We start from the raw sequence: 19,053 nt of genomic DNA on the forward strand, positions 1-19,053 counted from the left end.
TATCAGTAGCCGTGGCTCCCTTTTACCAGATTTTCATCCGTGGCCTCCTTGGAATATCCTAGGACCCCGGTTGAGAACCACTGCACTAGAACATAGTTTCAAAATCCTTTTCGCCCCATCGCCCCCTTCTTCGGAAATATTTTTTTCCCCATCGCCCCCCAACGAAATCTAACCCATAGGGTCCTATGTTGTACCCGTAGCTTCTACACCCCCCCCCTGGAACATTCCATCCCCCCCCCCAGGGGGCATTAACGCCCTCGTTGGGAATCAGCACTAGAATATCACTGAGTTGTGAACATCAGCCGATTCTCAATCCTTTTGGTATCCAGCTAATTAATTTATCTTTTCCGTCAGACCAAAATGTGTGTGGTTCCTTTCCCTCCCCCTTATTCCTGAGGATGCATGTACAGCACATTCCAGAATTCTTTTTTTGTCTGTCTTGCCAGCCAAGACACATGAAAATATCTTATTTTTTGCTTAAAATGCTAAAAAATAAAAGACCCGTGCATTTATAAAGATATTTTGTTTTAATTATTTCTTAATTAACGTTGCTGTTTGAATCTTAGCAAACCATTTAGTATATATCTTCCTATAAGAGAATATACTTTGCAGTTTTTTCTGAAAATAATTTTAAAAAATGCCTCTTTGAACCTCCATACTTGTTTTTCGATAAAGCCACAACACAAAATCAAGTGTTGTGGTTTATCAGAGAAGTCATGATGTCTGCGAACCAGTAGGTTCTCATATATTCACTGGTCCCACTAATTTCTTAATTCTAATGCTGAAGAGGTTATGTCAGGGCGAATTTCGAGGATAAGGAAAACATGAAACTGAAAATAGAATCCTACTGCAATAAGATGGAGGCGAGCATGAATTATACAAAAGGAGCAAAGAACATTCAATGAGGAAAAATAAGTCAAATTTTACGATGCATTAGTCTACTAGTTGAAAGTAAATAATGGTTGACATTTTGTTAATTAGATGTAAAATTCTAATGAATGTTGAAAAAAATATGTAAGCAATTTTAAAATAGAGTATATCGTAAAATTTGATTGTCAGTATCATGGCAATAAAAATCTTTCAACTGCCAGTTTAATATTTATTCAAATAAATTTTATAATTAAAATTCAATATCAATCGTCTCAAATTGTCATTCAAAACAGTGTCAATTTTATTTCCAATTAAAAACACCTATTTTATTTATAACTCTGAATTTTAAGAAAATTGGTATTCTGCCTCTAAATATTCATCCCATCTCTGATACAAATATAAACTCACAATGGACAACAAAAAACATCTAAATCACAAAGTCCTCGATCACTTTTTTAATTAATAAAATTAGAATTTTACAAACAATTATCCTAAATATTTGGCACAATACTTCTTTTTTTATGTATCATAATTATAATCACCATAATAATGTTTGGAGAATTTGTGAAATCCATATTTTTTTTTCAACAGAAACGTAAAAACCTTCCAATTCTGATTTTTTTCTTCTCCACACAACATTCCAAAACTGCGGATACATTTTCATTCAAATACACACACAATCGCCGCAAAAAAAATTCAACAATCTTTTGCACCATTCATTTTGTGGAAGAAGCTTAGCTTCTTCTCAAAACATCTGCAACCGATTCTTGCGAAGGACACGGGGGGGGGGGGGGGGGGGAAACTGAACAAAATCAATATCTTGGAAGACCCTGATGAAATATTGAAATGACCCTTACTAAAAATATCAGTATTGATCACTATTGTAAAACCTTTTTTTTTTTGTTTTCTTAGAGAATTTCGATAGCGAAAAAAATACCTTTTAAAAAATATGGACTAGCATATTTTTTTTACGGGTTTGCATTTTCCCGAACATTATCATCACCATGGTATGTTCCTCCATTATTCTTCGAGAAACAAAACTAAATATATATTCCCATGAAGAAATATTACACACATTATTACACATGTACAATAAAAAATAAAACATTGAATATACAAGATCACAATGTGCAGAGCACATAGTCATATTAGAAGGGGAAATTCGTTTTAATGACGGTGTTACTCTTAAAAATGCTTAAGCCATAGAAAGATACCTATCTACAAACATTGCGATGAAATGTGTAATTGATCGAACATGCATTACACAATATGTGTGCACGACGGTATAATACACATGCAAAAAAAAATTACATTGTGCAACATTCTATTTGGGATGGATGACGAGGGAATAAAAACATGCAGACTCAAACAGATTTCGGACACAAGACACGGTGGGAATATCGCTGCCTGGGTAAGTATACATCTCACTAATTAGAAATGATAATAGAAGGATAGGATCGCAAAATAACAACCATTTGAATGTGTGTGTGTGTATATATATAAGTATGTACAATTACACCAAGCACATAACCATGAGCATGAACATTAAAATCCACAACATGCATAAACATACACGCTAAAGTTCAACAAGTTCAAGAAACAGGGGTATAAGGTTATCTAGAAATATATGAAATCGTTATAACAGTAGCACATATATTTTTTCCCCGTTATAGAAGCTGCTCCATAATAAGTTGCGGAGAGATGAATAGTTTATTCACAATAAATTATCAAACGATGGCCAGCACCTGTGTACTTGCATTTCTTAAGCAGCTAAATTGGACATTTTTTATCATTACAGGTTTCATTTCATTTCATTTTTATTCATACCCCTGGTGATGAATTTCAGTATCACTGACCTTAAAAAAATATATAAAAAGAGGAATTTTAGCTTGTGCATGCCAATCAAAAGATATTGAGATCTCAATCAGATTAAGAAATGTGCTTTTGAATAGAACTACAGGTTCGCAGTTTAATCAAATCACTGCATGGATTCGGCTCTACGCATCCAATTCCCAATCATAAAACATAAAAAGAAAATTTTTCTAGATGACAAATTACGAGACAAAGTTAGAATGGTAACTGGTGTTCATGAAGAGCCAGTAACACACACTCAATTCTCAATGTTCATGAATCATCATAATTGATTCAAAGAGACTTCATGAGGAGTACCAAGGTGTTCATACTGGCAATCACCATTATGGCAAAAGTACAAGTGTCTATTTAATTTTGTTGCCAATTTGACGTGCCTTTTCTCTGATTTGACTACAGTTATCTTGTCCCAAGTCAAATAGCTATTAAAGACAGTAGGAATTCTGTTGGGGGTTTATCCAATTAAAGTTCCTACGATATTATATTTGCATTATTCCAGCAGAAAACTAGCTACAGACAATTCACTGATGTAAAATTCATTGAAAACCATTCAACTCCATGCAATTCATTAAAGGAAACTATTTCAGACAAATAATTCATTACTACAAATACTCTCAAATGCGTACCCGAGACACTGAGACAGACTGATGAAGTGAGAGAGTGACTGATCATGAGTAACATTCTCTCTTGAACTCATTCGAGAGTACATATGGTGACAAACTATCATTGATGAGTTTTCTTATAAGTGAAGCTTTTTTTAGCAAGTTCTTAATTAACTTCTCATGTGAATAGATAATGACAAATTTTTCAGACACAAACTCAACACAAGACACATTCAGAAAGACAACCTTCCATTAGCTAAAATAACAATAATTTGCAGAGCAGCTTCTACAAGGAAGAAGACATAAAATCCAAATTGTAATTTGTATCGAACTAGAAAGCACCCAGACAAAAGAAAAACCCGCAATAAATTAACAGTTATTATCTGTCCACAGACAAAAAATTATCAATGTTCATGGATATATTGCAATGGGACACAACACGTTCAAGTGTTTTTTTAAAATACACAAAGAGCAAAAAAAAAGTGTTCATATAATCACTTCCGAAAATCACGAACACTCGAAGTGTTATAAAAAAGTGAGAAATGAAATAACACATGCACAACATCACAAACAAATAGGGACAACGATTAAAATGAGCATATTAAAATACTGTTGGCATCACTGACATCTTTTAATATATATATCTCCCCATCATCTTTGCCCTCCTCAAAAGGGGGATTTGGACAGTTTGACACATACGAACACACGAAATCTTTCTGAATAGAGGAATCATAATAAATATGTACATCAGAACAGCCAAGGCACTTCTTCAACAGATCGATGCTATTTATAGTCGAATTGCCGTATATTGTTATTTGAAGTCGGGTGCACAACATACGTCTGCGGCCTAAAAAAAGAACAAAAAGAATCACCTTCAGTCAAGGAACTATTAAAAAATAAAGAGTGTATGAGAATATAAAATTGAATATAAATCATGCAAGTTTGATAAGAAATTTGTGATGAAACAGTGCAGCAAATGAAGCCAAGTTTGAAACTTAGAGATGAATTTTACCGAAATAATCCTTTGCCCAATATAATCACAAAAAGTAGAAGAAATGTGAATACATGGGAAAAATAGGAAATTCCTAAAAACATTTCGATATGCCATGGGTGCCATCTTCAGACGATAAATATGATACTATCTCACTGACTGGGGATCCCACTTGATTTAGTATTACCAAATCTTAACTTTCAAATCGATTACCATCTTTCACTGCTAGCAAAAGGGCCACAGATCAAATTTATTAAAGCAAAAGTTTTCACAAAGTGCATGGGTGTTTCAGACATTCCATGGCTGATTTAGACTTCTACAAAGGCACATATATTATTGCCTTCAAAAGTATGTTAGTAAACGATAATAAATCAACACAACCAATCACAGAGCAATGGGTTAGACTCATTGCAAGTGGGAATTTCAAGAAAACTGGAATAGACCAATCAAGTAACTCCATATCACAAGCAACCAATCAGAACATTGCATCAGACTTACATGCAGCTTCATTTTGACCACAATGTTCGATTTGAACAGACATTTTTCCGCAAAGTTATCAGAAGTCAAGATTTGGTAGCCAACCCAAAAGGAATCCCCGGTCAGCATGATAGGGGTTACATTTATCATCTGAAGATGGCACACATAGTACATCAATTTCTTAATGCAGAAATACATTAAGGATTTCATATTTTCCACATATTTGACTTTTTTGTGGATCCCTTCAGTGATGAATTTCACTGCATGCGACACCACAATTGTTTTATGTACATACAAAGGTTTCCTAGAAGAGAAACAAAAGACTTTTTTGGCTACATAGAAGTGTCCTTCCAATACCTCAGAATTCAATCCTAGACTTTTCAAATTAGATGGAATTGCTTATCTGCTAAATGAGTTATTCAGTTCAAAATTACTAAGTTAAAACTACATTCTAATGCATTAAATTAAATTTAACCTAAGAAATTTCTTTAGGGGCTCACGAGGAGTGCCTAAAATCATCTAATAAGGGGCCATTCCAGTATTACGTCAGCATGGATAGGCGAGGAGGGGTTTCTGACTAGGCGGTTCTGACTATAGGCGGAGAGATGACAAGGGGAAAGAGGGTTTGAATGATGATATCAACCACCTCTTTACAAAAATATGAAATATTATTGACATCTTTTTTAATTTGTGTACATTTACTATTCCCCAAAAAACTTGACCATGCATGGTGTGGGCCCACTTTGTGCAATAGTCAAGACTAGGCACATCCACAATGACTCCACCAAATTGCATCAATAACTATATAGGAAGGAATTGCTCCAAATTACTCAAATGGTTGATTTCTAAGCAACCATTCTGACATTGACCGATTAACATCTCTGGAATTTAAAAGAAACCATGATAAAGATGAGCGCTCAATGCTCCGTAATTCGCACTAACTAGCAACAAAAATCTATACAATTCCATTGATTAATGCTGAAATTTTGGGACACAAGCTAAAAATAAAGTGTTCACTATTCAGTTTGTTGTGTGAAAAATGATTCATAGCAAAGAACATTGCAGAGTGTCAGACCATGGTGGTCAAACTCACTATGTATATTCTCAAAGGGCAATCCCAATCAAGGAGTACATAGAATCGATTTTTTGGAGGGGGAAACAATTTCACTCAACATTTAAAGGTGTTTTCTTTTTTTTGGGAAAAATTTTGCGCATGAAAAATAATTTTTTGATCACCTTGGTGGGGGGACAAGCCCCATATGTCCCCCCTCCTGTGTATGCCTTTGATCCCAATATGCGATAGGAGATGGGGGGGGGGGAGCAGAGCTGACGAAATTTTGATGAGGAGAGGGGGTCAAAAATGGCTGAAAATCTGCTGACATAATACTTGAATGGCCCTTAAGTTACCTTACAGGCTGCGAAAATTGACTAGAATAGTTTTTTATAACTATAAAAAGCCAACAGAGGCAGATTATTTTCCAAGTGACTTTTTCTTTGACTCATCAAAATGCAATGAGTGACGACAAGCTCTGATATGGTTGAAAGATTATCATTTTTGTTGAATTCCAGAAAAAAATTGCATGCATTCAAAGGCTAATTTCATCTGGACCTGCAGCCGATTTCTTTTACCCACCATGTCTCTCACAAAAGATTAGTGAGCTAACCTTGTGACATTTTTTCAAAAATCGTATGATTGCATAATTTAGTTTGAGATACATATCTTTCTTCCTAAAGTGGGAATCAAAATATTAGCACCGTCAGGAAAGATTCTGCCAAGGACTGCTGGTTTTAAGAGAACTCATGAAACCAGTTTCTTTCAATATGTCATATTCCCCCACATTAGCCAGCACGCTGGGGAAACAGAGCGATTGGCATGCCAGGAAACTTGAGTCCTAGATTCTGCTAATTTTTAAATATCTTTATTCTAAAAATCCATTGAACTGGCTAAATGCATATTACGATCCTTATTAAACCTCGCTCTTCCCAATATGCCGGGAATGAAACCTCAGCATTAAAAAAAGCTTGTGTCCCTAGAGTTTTACGGCATGCCAGCTAATGCAGGAGAATACAATATATTAAGAGGAGTTCTCACAATGAGTGCAATAGATTTAGTTGAAAGACCATAGGAACGACAGGTTGAGGGACCAAGTAGCTCAATATATGCTAGTATTGCCTCAAGTTAACTTGATGATTCCCATTGGATCAGGGCCGCAACTAGGGCAGAAAACAGTCTGTTGCCCAGGATGTTGGATTGGGAAAGGTGTTTGTGTGCTGAATTTAATGTTTTCCCATTCAAAATTATGAGGAGACTGCATCAAAGTGGATGTTAGTCTAATCCCAGAAAACAAAGTAGATTTTCATTTCTAGTCGAGGCCCTGTATCAGATCATCCAACCACAGTAAATATCTCAAACATTAACAGTCTGGCATTGGTTGGAGGACAAATCAGCACGCATTGAGTTACAAGAAGCCAACCTTCTTTGCGGAAACAGTTAAGCTCACTAAACCATAAATTGTAGTTCGTCCAGTAAGCCCCCTCACTGTATGCCAAACAAAAGCATCAATAAATGTGTCCTTCTTGCCGATCTCATCTACTGCTACCCTTGGAAGAAATATTAGCAAGTTTATCCTATGGGTCAGATATCCCAAAAATTATTTTGTGACATAATATAAGTCTTAGTACAACCATGGAGAATGACAGACTATCTAAAGTCACAGAAGTCATTGAAGGTAGACACAACTGGAAAAAATTCAAATTTAAAAATACCTCACACAGAATCTCACCTTGATTTCAGGTAAGATATGTCACGTAATTTCTGACATGGAAAATATCTGCCTAATTTCCGAGTGAATCATCGGACACCTAAAGGAAATTGTCATTCTATAGCATCTTTTCTTCGTGTAACATGAACTGTTTTGAACACATTTATGGGCAGGTGATTTCCAATGATAAAGAACACACATACGAAAAGACAGAATAGAGTATGTGGATGCAACTGAAAAATTTCTTAACTATTCAGAAAATGACACGATTGATTTTTGAAATCTTTGCTGGATAATTTACTTGAAGAAAAGCTACATTTCCATCTCCATCCACACTTAAACCATCACCACCCCCATTACAGAAGACCTTTTGGCACATTACTATATTCTACTTGCACTTAAGACTACATAACTCTGCTCATTCGGCACTGACAACAAATTGAAATGCACACCTAAACCCATAGAATTTCCCTTTATTTACATCTCGCGCAAAATTTCAAGTGCGTAAGGATGCATATTCAAAGTATTTCTGATGATTATAAACCATACATTCTTGTTTTGAATTTTCCCTCATTAAATCAAACTAAAGCTTGAAGCCAACGTTAAATGAGATTTTTGTGATACATTTTAAGCATGAGCCCTCATCCTAGAGATGAAGGACCTACACTTTAAAGCTGATCCTGAACTACAATACTTCTACACAAAAGCAGAGATCAAAACCTAAACCAGAAATGTGAAAAACAAAAGACAACAAAATTTGAAACTATATAACTTTGTTAATTTAATTTAAATCTTGGACCTATTGATAAACGTGTACATAATATTGGAAGATGACAAAAAATTAACCCTTTTTTTCCATTGGTGATGTCTGTTAAATCAAGCTTCTGATCAGTAGAGAGTACAAGTTGAAACACTTTTAACCTTTCTGTATCTTAGTTTGTTTCTTGCTTATTTTGGAAGTATTCATTTTGCATGAAACAAACAAAAGCAAAAACATTAAATTATTCAAAAGAAAGATGAACTTAGCAGTTGCCCCCAATCTTACATGAGAATATTTCTATCTGTTCATTACTTACGAAAACAATGGATGACACTTATGAAAACTTCAATACACATTTCCATGAATCATTTCAATTAAAGTAAATCAGCAACTTACATCCATCCCATGGTTCCTGGGTTAGTGTATGAAAAAGGTTTGGGTCTATTCACCCTATTTTAAGGAAAGAAAAGGCAATACTTATACTGCTGTGTATGGAAAGAGATAAAAAAAACTATGTAAAAGCCTTAGCAAAGTTTGCTCTTAAAAAAAATATACATGTCAAATTCTCATGCAAAAAAATTTCACATGCTATGAAAACTAAAATGTTAATGCCTTGCAGATGCACACATTTGAATAAATGCATAAAGTAGTTAATGAATTTTAAAGAAATTGTTGGAAGCTAGTACATGTTGCTGACATGTGCAATGTCGTGCAGTAAAAATATAAATGCAACATGCTATTAGTCAATGTTGAGAGATATTATACGAACAAATAGGAACCATGTTCTGCGATTGAAAAAAAAAAATTCTCATACAGAAAACACAAAGCGAATAATGAACCAACATTTCATTTAAATCAGAACGTTTTAAAGAAAAATAATTTTATTTATTCACTGAAACCATACCAAAGTATTTGTTTTGTAAATCAAATACTAATAGCTACACAAACATACTCAGTAAATTATAGCACATTTTGTAAATATATGAATATAATCTCATTTAAAAAGGCCAAATGAATAAAAATCAAACTTTTCATTTACAGTATGCTCAGAGCACATACAACACTTTGGGGAACATTGTACTATGATGCAAGACCACCAGTTGGAATAAAAAACTTTTTTAGACTTGTCTATCAACTAAGTTTTAGATTGTGTGACATTTTTTGGATAGGCATTGTAAAACCTACCACTGAAAGATCACTGAATTAAATTCAAGACCTTTTTTTCTCTGATACTTACAGAAAGTTATTTTCTAAAAATTCAATTAGACTTTCATATGAATAAGCTATGTTTTATTGTAATTTATTATTTATAAAACCCAATGCATGGGGTGTGGGAATAAAGGAGAGAAAAAAAATTTCTATCAAAACAGTTTCAAGAATTAACACATTTTTTGGAATGAGCACCAGACTAAAAAATCATTAATATATGTAAGTGAACTCGACAAAAAGCAACGCTGGCAGCTCACCTTTCTAGAATAAAATTTATTTTCCACTTAAATCAATTATTTCTCTTCTATTCTTAAAAAAAAATATGCATTAGAAATTGTGAATGTTCAGAATGAATTTTGAATGGATATGATTCAGTTAATTGATATTTAAAATGACAAAATAAAATTCATTGTCAAATGTGTGTTTAAGGGTTATGAAAAACCGAAACTGAAGCATGAAACATATTGTACTCGGCATGAGTATCAGAAATCATGTTACATTTATATTACATACATTGAAACATTAAAAAAAAAAAAACTTACTCATCAAGTGGAATGATTTCTCTTTCATCGAACCTGAAATTGAAAGTTTGGCATAAGATTACAGCTGCTAATGCATCTTATTTCAAGTATGAGTGAGCACTTTTCTTTTGCAAATCAATTTGTAATTTTAAAATAACATTCACATGTGCAGTTTTTTTCCCTTTTTGCGATGTGTATAAGTATATATACATATTAGAGAAAAAAAATGTCAAAATTTTTAATGAAAGTATTTCTATAAAATATATACAGGATGTCCTTAAAGCCCTAATTCAGCCTACATCTTATCAACTGTTTGTTGTAGACATATGATTCTAATTTAAAAAATACTCAAAATGTGTTTAGAAATCATTCTGAACCAGTTTGGAGAGTGAAAACATACAGTTATGAAATAAATTTAAAAAAAAAAAGTTAAGAGACGGCAGGCTGTATTCAACTTCCAATTAGAAAGTTTTCACCCTGTCGCTCCTGAGGCCAACAAAAAAATTTCACATTTCTAAATACAGTATTCACCGAGATATGTGGATTCAGAAATGAAAAGTTATAAAAGAAATGCATTTGTCAGTTATTTTATGATTTTCTATCCCAACTTCAGATTTTCAAATTCAAATATTTCAGCAAATGTTTTACACAGAAACATGGGTTTTTGTTGTTTTTTACCTAGGGAGAAAGGGCAAAAACTTTTTAATTAGAAGTTGGAAAACCATATATAAAATTTAGAATTTTTATTTTAAGACTGTTTTGAGCATTTTTTAAATTAGAACCATACTTCTACGACGAATGGTTGACGAGATTAAGGCTGATGAGATTAAGACTTACAAGACAACCTGTATAAGTGTATAGTAGAAAAACTCAGTATATCCAATACCAAAAAGCAGATATTTTTTATGTAAACATAATGAAACAAACTTTAGGTCATACCTGTACATGTCATCATATTTCATTCTGAGATAATGGCGGGACAGTTTAATGGCAAAGATTATGGTCGGAATAATACAGATGAGACTCCAGCCCAATCCAAACCAGAATCCATTCTAAAATTGAAAGATTAAATTTAGGATAAAAGAAATCAATGGGTATTATTTTTACAAAACCAAATAATGGTACCTCAACTTACAATACCCAAGCAAGTGAAAGCAAATATTTGATATATGAGCATCAAAGAAATAAGAAAAAATTTTCATTTCTCATTCTTGGGAGATTCCAGCAAGTCTAGGGTAGTGATACCAGAGCATAATGTAAAGTATAAATCTTTTAAGCAATATTGTTTCTATTCTGCACAAATACACTGTACTCTGAAATGTTGAGTCATTTAAGTATAAATCATAAGTTTCCTTACAAAAGCTATTATTTTCAGGCACGAAGCAGTAATGGAATGTAAATAGAAAGGAAAATACTTACAACTGGATAAATAACGAAATCGCAAACCACAGTAACTGCCGTATCAAACGCCAGCCACACAGGTTCACATCGCCCAACAAATCGCAACTGAGAAAAAAAAAAATACAAAATTTGATCAAGGAAAAAGTTTTACATTTTTTGTAAAAAAAAAATTGTCAATTTCAATCAAAATGCAAAGTATTCATCATAATGAAAACAGTATTTCACAACCTTTTAAAAATACAATAGTGTAATGAATTCTGGTAAATAGATTGTAAGCAGAAAAATGATTGGAAAGAGAATGGGAGTTTTTTGTTGTCACAGCTTTAAATTAACTCTCTGGGATTTGGATTCTAAACTAAAAGAACACTAACATTTACAATAAGCAATAAGGGAGTTTCTTGGGATAAGTTGGCAGTCACTGACACATAATTGCTTCTCAATACTTGCCTAATGTAGTGGTTTGTATTTTAAGGAATAAAAAAAGATTCACAATTGATTTAACTTTTTTTAGTTTAAGAAGGGGAAAGGAAGTATTTTTTTTATTATCAATTATTTCTGCAATAAATGGCGCACCTTATAAGGTTTTAACAGGAAGTTTTACTAATATAGTCTGAAATTCCCTCTTAAAACTATATGAGCTGTAGTTTTATTACAGGTAATGCGCAAACTTTTTTCTCACCCCCCCCCCCCAAAATTGAAAAAAAAAAATCAAAAAGAAATTTTTTTAAAAATCATAAGAAAACATGAGCTCACCTTATCAGATATATCTGTGTTAACGATTTCTGCCACATACAGATAAAGTCTCTAAAATGAATAAATTAAATTGCATCAGAAATTGTCTTTCACATAGATTTTTTAAATCACATTTATATTATTTCAGTTACTAATAAGAGTCCTTGAAAGTTTCAAACTATCATTTGCACAGCATCTTCGAAAAATTATAAACTGCAGTAGTCTTGCTAATCAAGTGCATATCAGACCAGGGGCTGCCGGATTATTGGAAGTTAGTTTAAAAAGTCCATTCAAATAGTACAAACTCCTGCACGCATACATGCAGTGACATGTTTCTCTTCTAGAACTAAAAGAAAATCCACCTAAAAATGCTAGATTTTAGGGGGACGGGCCAGAAAAGTACAACACATAGGAAACTGAGAACTCAAAAAATTTTCTTGTCATGTTTAAATAATAGCTTTTTATTATTTAAATGATCAATTTACTCTTACATGACTACTTACCCAAAAGTTTTTTATCCCGATGAATAATAGCCTATGTGATCATTTGATCATTTTTGTTGCACCAGTCATTTTCTGCTCACAAGTGCTAATTAGACCGGGACCTACAATTTATTGTGATTCCAAATAGCAGGCTTGTTTTTATACTTATCGAGAGGTTGGTGCGCTAACCCCTCAATGGAGGACTCCCTGCGGTAGCAATTTTTTCTGTGGTCATGTCACCGTTTTGGTTGTATCCTTGTGTCAGGAAAGTTTTCTGACAAGGACAAACCTGGTATCGAACTCGCGACACCTCTAAACCTAAGTGGTCTGATGGGGAATCAGACCACTTAGGATATTTAAACACTCACATAGGATATTTAAACAAATATCCTATGTGAGTTATATTAGTAGTTATATAGATCAGTTATTATACTTGTATTATTCATACAGTGTTCATTGTAGAATAACTTAGGAATATGGGTATATCGATTTGAATAATTATGTAGCACTGTTACTTACAGTGTCAACAAGGTTCGGAATCTTGGCACCAACTGTTTTCAATTCTCCTTTGAAAGACCTGATCTTATTCTACAGCAAAAAAAAAAGAATGAATACACAGTTATAATGATACAAAAACATTCAGTAATTATCTGGACACAACTGAGAATTTACACTGTATTAGGGGCAAGTTATTTATATAATAATGAATCTCACCATATAAGCAATTGCTTCTTCATGCACTCTCAACAGAATAGAGGATAGATTTTGCTGGAAAATATAATTTATTATTCTTTGTTGATAGCAGATCAACACAAAACACTACACAAAACAGTAACACCATATAATAACGTGCATGATATGTGTAACAAAACAGCAAATCATGTTTGAACACTGGGTACAAGGACAGTGCTGCCAGAATTATATCGTCAGTCAAATATAGATGATATAGGCTGGGGGTAAAGAAATCTTCTCTAGTTGATCACTAATTAAAGATTGAACCTTCAGATAATAGCAGCGCCAATACACTTAGGAGCATGCTGAGAGCTAGACAGCAACATTTCTTTCTCCTCTGCCTCCTTCCCATCACCATTATAGTGGCTTCCATCTCAAAAAAAAAGTCTCTTTAGTTATCTGAGTAGCCAAGCTTGATTCATGATGCTCAATAAATTATTCTATGCATTAAGCATAACTAATCTTTCAGAGAAACAGATAAATTACCTCCTCTGGAACAGCTGCAGTTCTATAAACGATGCATCAATAGAGTACCTTCATGAAAATAGTTTGGTACAGCGAAACACATTTTACACTATAACAAACAGCACTAAACAATACATTACACAGTACATAATACCTACACAATGTTATAAAGTAGGGCCTCTCACATCTGGACTGCTTGGAACTTAGGTGATTTCGGATTAGGGAATCTTCCAGATTGTGGATCAAATTTTGTTTCTTCAAGTTTTCATATTTAAAGCAGTAATATACCTCTGAGCTTTTGATTCATATTGTTCTTATAAAAAAATAAATCAATATACAATAAAACCTCTTTTACAGACAAATATTTTGATCCTGTTGGTGTCTACAAAAGAGAAGTGACCGTTAATCAGGGGCTTGAAATGCATACTTTTATTATAGAAGGGGAAATTATTTGTCGCAAAAGAGGGGGTGACTGTTAAGAGGGCTTTCACTGTATATGTGGTATGGTAACAGATAATTTAATTAATACTATAATTTCTCATTTTTATACTGTTACTAATTATCGATAGAAGGAAAAAATCCTTATTCTTTAAAAATTTCTTGTAGTCATTACTCGCGGATCCAAAAAAAACCCAAAAATACATTTTTTTTGTATGCGAAGATCATAGAAAAAATAGATATTCAGATTCCATGTCCCCCACACAATCTTTGTACAGGTTTTCAGTGTTCTAGCTTTTCCTAAAAGTTTTTCCAACTTCCTCACATATACATAAAGCATTGTGTTTCCATTTGCATCTTGTACCCGATACTTGACGTCTTCGGCATGTCCAGAAATTTTCAAATTATTTTTTTTTTCAAAAATTCAATTTATTTTATTTGTTTCCAAAGTTAAATAATACATAAAACAGTCAAATCTCAATGTTTGTCGTCTAGAGGCCTGAGCCTGTACAGAACAACTAAAGGTAAAGACAAGAAACAAAAAATAACAAAACTTATAATAAAAAATGAAGTTAAATAAAATGAATTTGAATAAATTTTTGTAACAATTATACTGAAATACATGTTCACATAACATTAGATATAATAAAAATTGATACGAGGCAGCTACAGGCGTATTGATAATAATAGAATTTGCTTCTATAATTGAAAATATACATCAATATCGGCTATTGCTATTAGAAATTCAAAAAGTGATTTTTTAAATGATGCAAACCTAGATATATTCTGTATTACTAACGGCAAAGCATTAAATAGTTTAGGAGCAAGGTAGTAAAAATGTTTGCGAAATATTTATTTTCTAAATGAGGTTAAGCAATAAATTTCGTTTGGTCTTCTCAGTGATATGGACTCCCTTTGAGTGCATATTGATTTGTTTAGATATATGTAGAGTATGATTCGGTAGGTGGCGTTGTCTTATGGGGAGTAGATTAATATTTTTATAAATTGAGATTTGAGAACGAGCACTGTAAATAGTTTTGAAACACTTTTTTGAAATTCACTTAATCACATAGAAAAATATAGCACTGGAGGTTAGCTGTACAGCACGGAGAAATAAGATAAAAAAGAAAATTTCTTTTAATCAAAGTTGACTTTCGGACTAATCACGTTCATTCATTGAGACACACAGTTGCCATCATTCTTTCCGAGAAGTCTAAAAATCACAGTGGGTACCAATAAATACAAAAAATAATAAAATGGCTGATACATTAAGAACGGCCAAAAGGAATTTGGGTTATGAAAAGAAAGGGGTCCTATTTTACAAGAAGTTTCTTCCTTCATATAGCTTTTTCTTCTTTTTAAAAACACACACTTTAGCACATTTTAAATTTTTATATCAAAGTTCTGACACAAAAACTCTTAAATTTTGTTTTGCATATGCATTTAGCAATACTCTAAAATTCACACCACTTGAGATAGACAAAACAGATTATATGTTTATTGGCAGACTGGGGTAATTTAAGGGTGGCACACCTCTCGAACTGCTAAATGCTGGTACTAAATTTGGGGTTATGCCTGTCTACTACCATCAGAATTTGCGATGTCCGGTATACTATTTTTCCTGTATACCCTTCATGGGCGAGTAAGGGCGTATTCTACACTAATTGGGAATCAATACCTCAATAAACACTTTTAATGTCATTTTTGTCTCCAGAATATCTCATTGCACTCCAATTCAATCTTGTAACACCATTTGAGAATAACTGATTTGATATGCAATGAAGCACTGCCTTGGAATTGCATTTTCCGTGGCAACTATTTAGATTCTAAAGATTCTGAAACAATTCAAACATCAATAAATAGTTTTTTGATGTTCTACCAGTGTTTCCTAAAGTGGGCGATGGAATGGTCCGGGGGGGGGGCGATAGAAGCTACGGACTTAACATAGGATCCTATGGGTTCACTTGAGTTGGGGGGCGATGAGAGGAAACAAATTGCTGATGAAGGGGGTGATGGAACAAAAAGTTTGGGAGACTATGTTCTAGCATAATCTTCTTTGTGATTGAAGAATTACAAACGCTATCTGTGGTATGATGCTTTCATTGCTACTATTCTTCCAGTATATCATATATATATGATGACGAATATGATATACGAATCAAAAAATTTCTATTTTTTCTTTTGCTATCTATAAATTTTATTAATATTTTAATTTTGATTCATATTTTAATAAATGTTATATTAGTTTAAATTTATACGATTTTCACAATATTGCACATTGAAACAGACAGCACTTTGCTCAAATCGTCACTCTGGTTAAGCTGTCATAATTTTTTTATAACATGAGGTGACAACTTAGAGGTTTTACTGTATTATCAGCTGTATTATCTGCTAATAAAGAATGTATATGCAAACTTTTAAACTTATTTACCAGTCTTGAATCCAAGTTGTTCATTGCATTTCCAAGAGATTGCGCAGTTCTTTCAATAATCTTTAGATCAATGCTTAGATCTGGATTCTGCGGCATGGCCTTTTGCACCTGTTGCTTAGTGTCCTCAATCGTGGACTTCATTTCATTCAAAGCTGAATTCAACTGCAACAGGAATAAGAAATTAAAAACTAATATAATATAACTAATAAAATAATGGGGGCTGTCTCAAAAATAAAAATATGGTTGAAAAATCATATGCAAAGCATACTAATCTCATCCGAGAATAACATCAAAGCAAGCAAATCGAAATTGCCATATCTATGTGTAGCTCTTTTATAAAACATTGCATGTGGTGTCGATTTGAACATAAAAATTTTAAAATTCAATATAAAAACCTCACAAAGTGCAACAAGATGGTATTTTTCACTTAATTTCAATAGAATGAGTAATATAATGTTTGGTATAATATATATTATATATTATATTATATCCTTTCATCAAGAATCAAACAATATGCATCAAATTATACATTCATTGCCATTAGTAAAACGTTATTAAGTCTGAAGTCAAAGCAGTTATTTGAAACAGGTTAGGTTTTCAATTAATTCAAAAATCTTCTCAGACAGATTAGATAGTTCTGCTTAGTCACTTGTCATTGAAGGTGAATAATTCTAAGGAACCTAAGCATGCACGTACACACACAATTATTCCACTTTGTCATGGAAAAATTAGCAAAATTCATTGAGAGCAAGAGCTTTTAATCTCTAATTGTTCTTTTTTGAGCTTGATGAAGCAAACTATACATAGCAAAACACATTGCAAGAAATTTTAAATCTCACCAACACGAACTCTATAAAAAATTTAAATAATTCAAGTCTGATATAGTTCTACTCATAATAAGAGTACTTATATTACAACCGACTTTTACTGTACTACCACAAATTTGCATTCTGAACTACTTAATTTTTTCTTCCCTCTGTACCAATGAAAATTAGCATCACAACTAATCTCTTGGTCACCAGCAGAGGAAAAATAATTTGGATTAGATATAATTTTGACTTCAAACTTTTAATAAGCTTAAAAATAAAATTCTGATTTATCCAATTGCATCAGAATTTTTTATTCACTGGGGCTGATAAGATATATAGATTCTGAACCCCACATACAAACTCTTGGGCAAGCTTCATTTTTTTAAATATACTTATTGTAAGGGGGAAAGAAAATACTAAAAGAAACCCCCAACGAACACGATTGAAAATTTCAAGACAAATACATTCTACAAAAATAGAATAACAAACCTTTTCAGGAAGGCTCTTCACATTTGAAACATTCAAGGCTTTTAGAAACTCATCAATATAGTCTTGAACTTTGGATATTTCTGAGGATATGCTGTTGTGAAGGCTATTTTTTAATTTGTCATTATCAAATTTCTTCTCAAGTTCTTCCTACAAAAATGGAGACTCAATTTTCTTATTAATGAATTACATATGAATATATATTTTAAAATATCGGTTTGAAAAATGTATTCAGCTAAAAAATTCATTTTAGTCATAAAACATACAAATTTAAATCATTACTTTGAAAGTAAAAACAACCAAAATTTTCAAGCTCATACTTGAAATGGTGGGAGAAGCAACTGTGAAGCATCTTTACAATATGGTAATAGAAGATCAGAAAATTCTCTGATTACCACCTTTTAATTTTCCAAGACCAAATAAGGATCTACATGTAATGCTGGGGATAACATACCACAGAAATATAAACCAATGGTGTGTGTATATTAAGGAAAGCATAGCACCATATCCTTACATGAAATTCATAATGAATGATAGGAAAACATGAAAAGATTCAAGACAGCTCAAAAGAGCTATATGACAGAATTGGAAGTTCAAGTTTGACCTGGCTTGTGGCTGATTTACCTAAGATCAGAGGGATCTAAAATTGAATGAATTCTGAAGTGAGGATAGCTACATTTCTATATAAACAATATAATAGACTTACATTCTCAAAAAAATAGAATGCAAGCACAAGACTGTATATTCCCGCCCACAACAAAAAGACCAAGAAAATTTAAATGTGACATTGAGTGGATTAACTTCAGTTGAAGAATGGTTGTGTTCAAATTCTCAAATTAAGACCTTAGTATGGATGAAATTCTTTTTTTGGTTTTTTTTCCCCCAGCTAAGGTTTGCATGCTAAAGTACATCCTAAAAGTCTCCAGGATGCTGAAGTACAGATTTAACCTGAAATTTATATTTGAGTGATTCATCAATATTGAATATTGATGAATTAGTTGATGAATATTGCTCAA

The 19,053-nt window shown here is 32.8% G+C and overlaps 1 protein-coding gene across 5 annotated transcripts in view; it reads right to left on the reverse strand.

Moving 5' to 3' along the window:
• Positions 1-1,310: 1,310 nt before the first annotated feature.
• The window catches only part of promL (prominin-like), a 77,973-nt gene continuing 60,230 nt past the window's right edge, over positions 1,311-19,053 (reverse strand). For 2 of the 5 annotated variants that reach the window (XM_089240136.1, XM_089240137.1), the window contains exons 17-26: positions 18,041-18,187; positions 16,743-16,904; positions 13,391-13,444; positions 13,196-13,264; positions 12,216-12,266; positions 11,481-11,567; positions 11,001-11,113; positions 10,083-10,115; positions 8,728-8,781; positions 1,311-4,188 (exon numbers count right to left, since the gene is read on the reverse strand). In XM_089240136.1, coding sequence (XP_089096262.1) covers positions 4,125-4,188; positions 8,728-8,781; positions 10,083-10,115; positions 11,001-11,113; positions 11,481-11,567; positions 12,216-12,266; positions 13,196-13,264; positions 13,391-13,444; positions 16,743-16,904; positions 18,041-18,187 — 834 coding nt within the window. In that variant the 3' untranslated portion in view covers positions 1,311-4,124. Of the gene's footprint in view, positions 4,189-8,727; positions 8,817-10,082; positions 10,116-11,000; positions 11,114-11,480; positions 11,568-12,215; positions 12,267-13,195; positions 13,265-13,390; positions 13,445-16,742; positions 16,905-18,040; positions 18,188-19,053 lie in introns of those variants that run through there. The other 3 variants (XM_089240138.1, XM_089240139.1, XM_089240140.1) reach the window with 2 other exon arrangements.

The sequence above is a fragment of the Pholcus phalangioides genome, unplaced genomic scaffold (assembly GCF_987345545.1).
Source record: "Pholcus phalangioides strain wild (caught in Gottingen) unplaced genomic scaffold, Ppha-v1.0 ptg000012l_1, whole genome shotgun sequence".
In the NCBI taxonomy this organism is placed as follows: Eukaryota; Metazoa; Arthropoda; class Arachnida; order Araneae; family Pholcidae; genus Pholcus; species Pholcus phalangioides.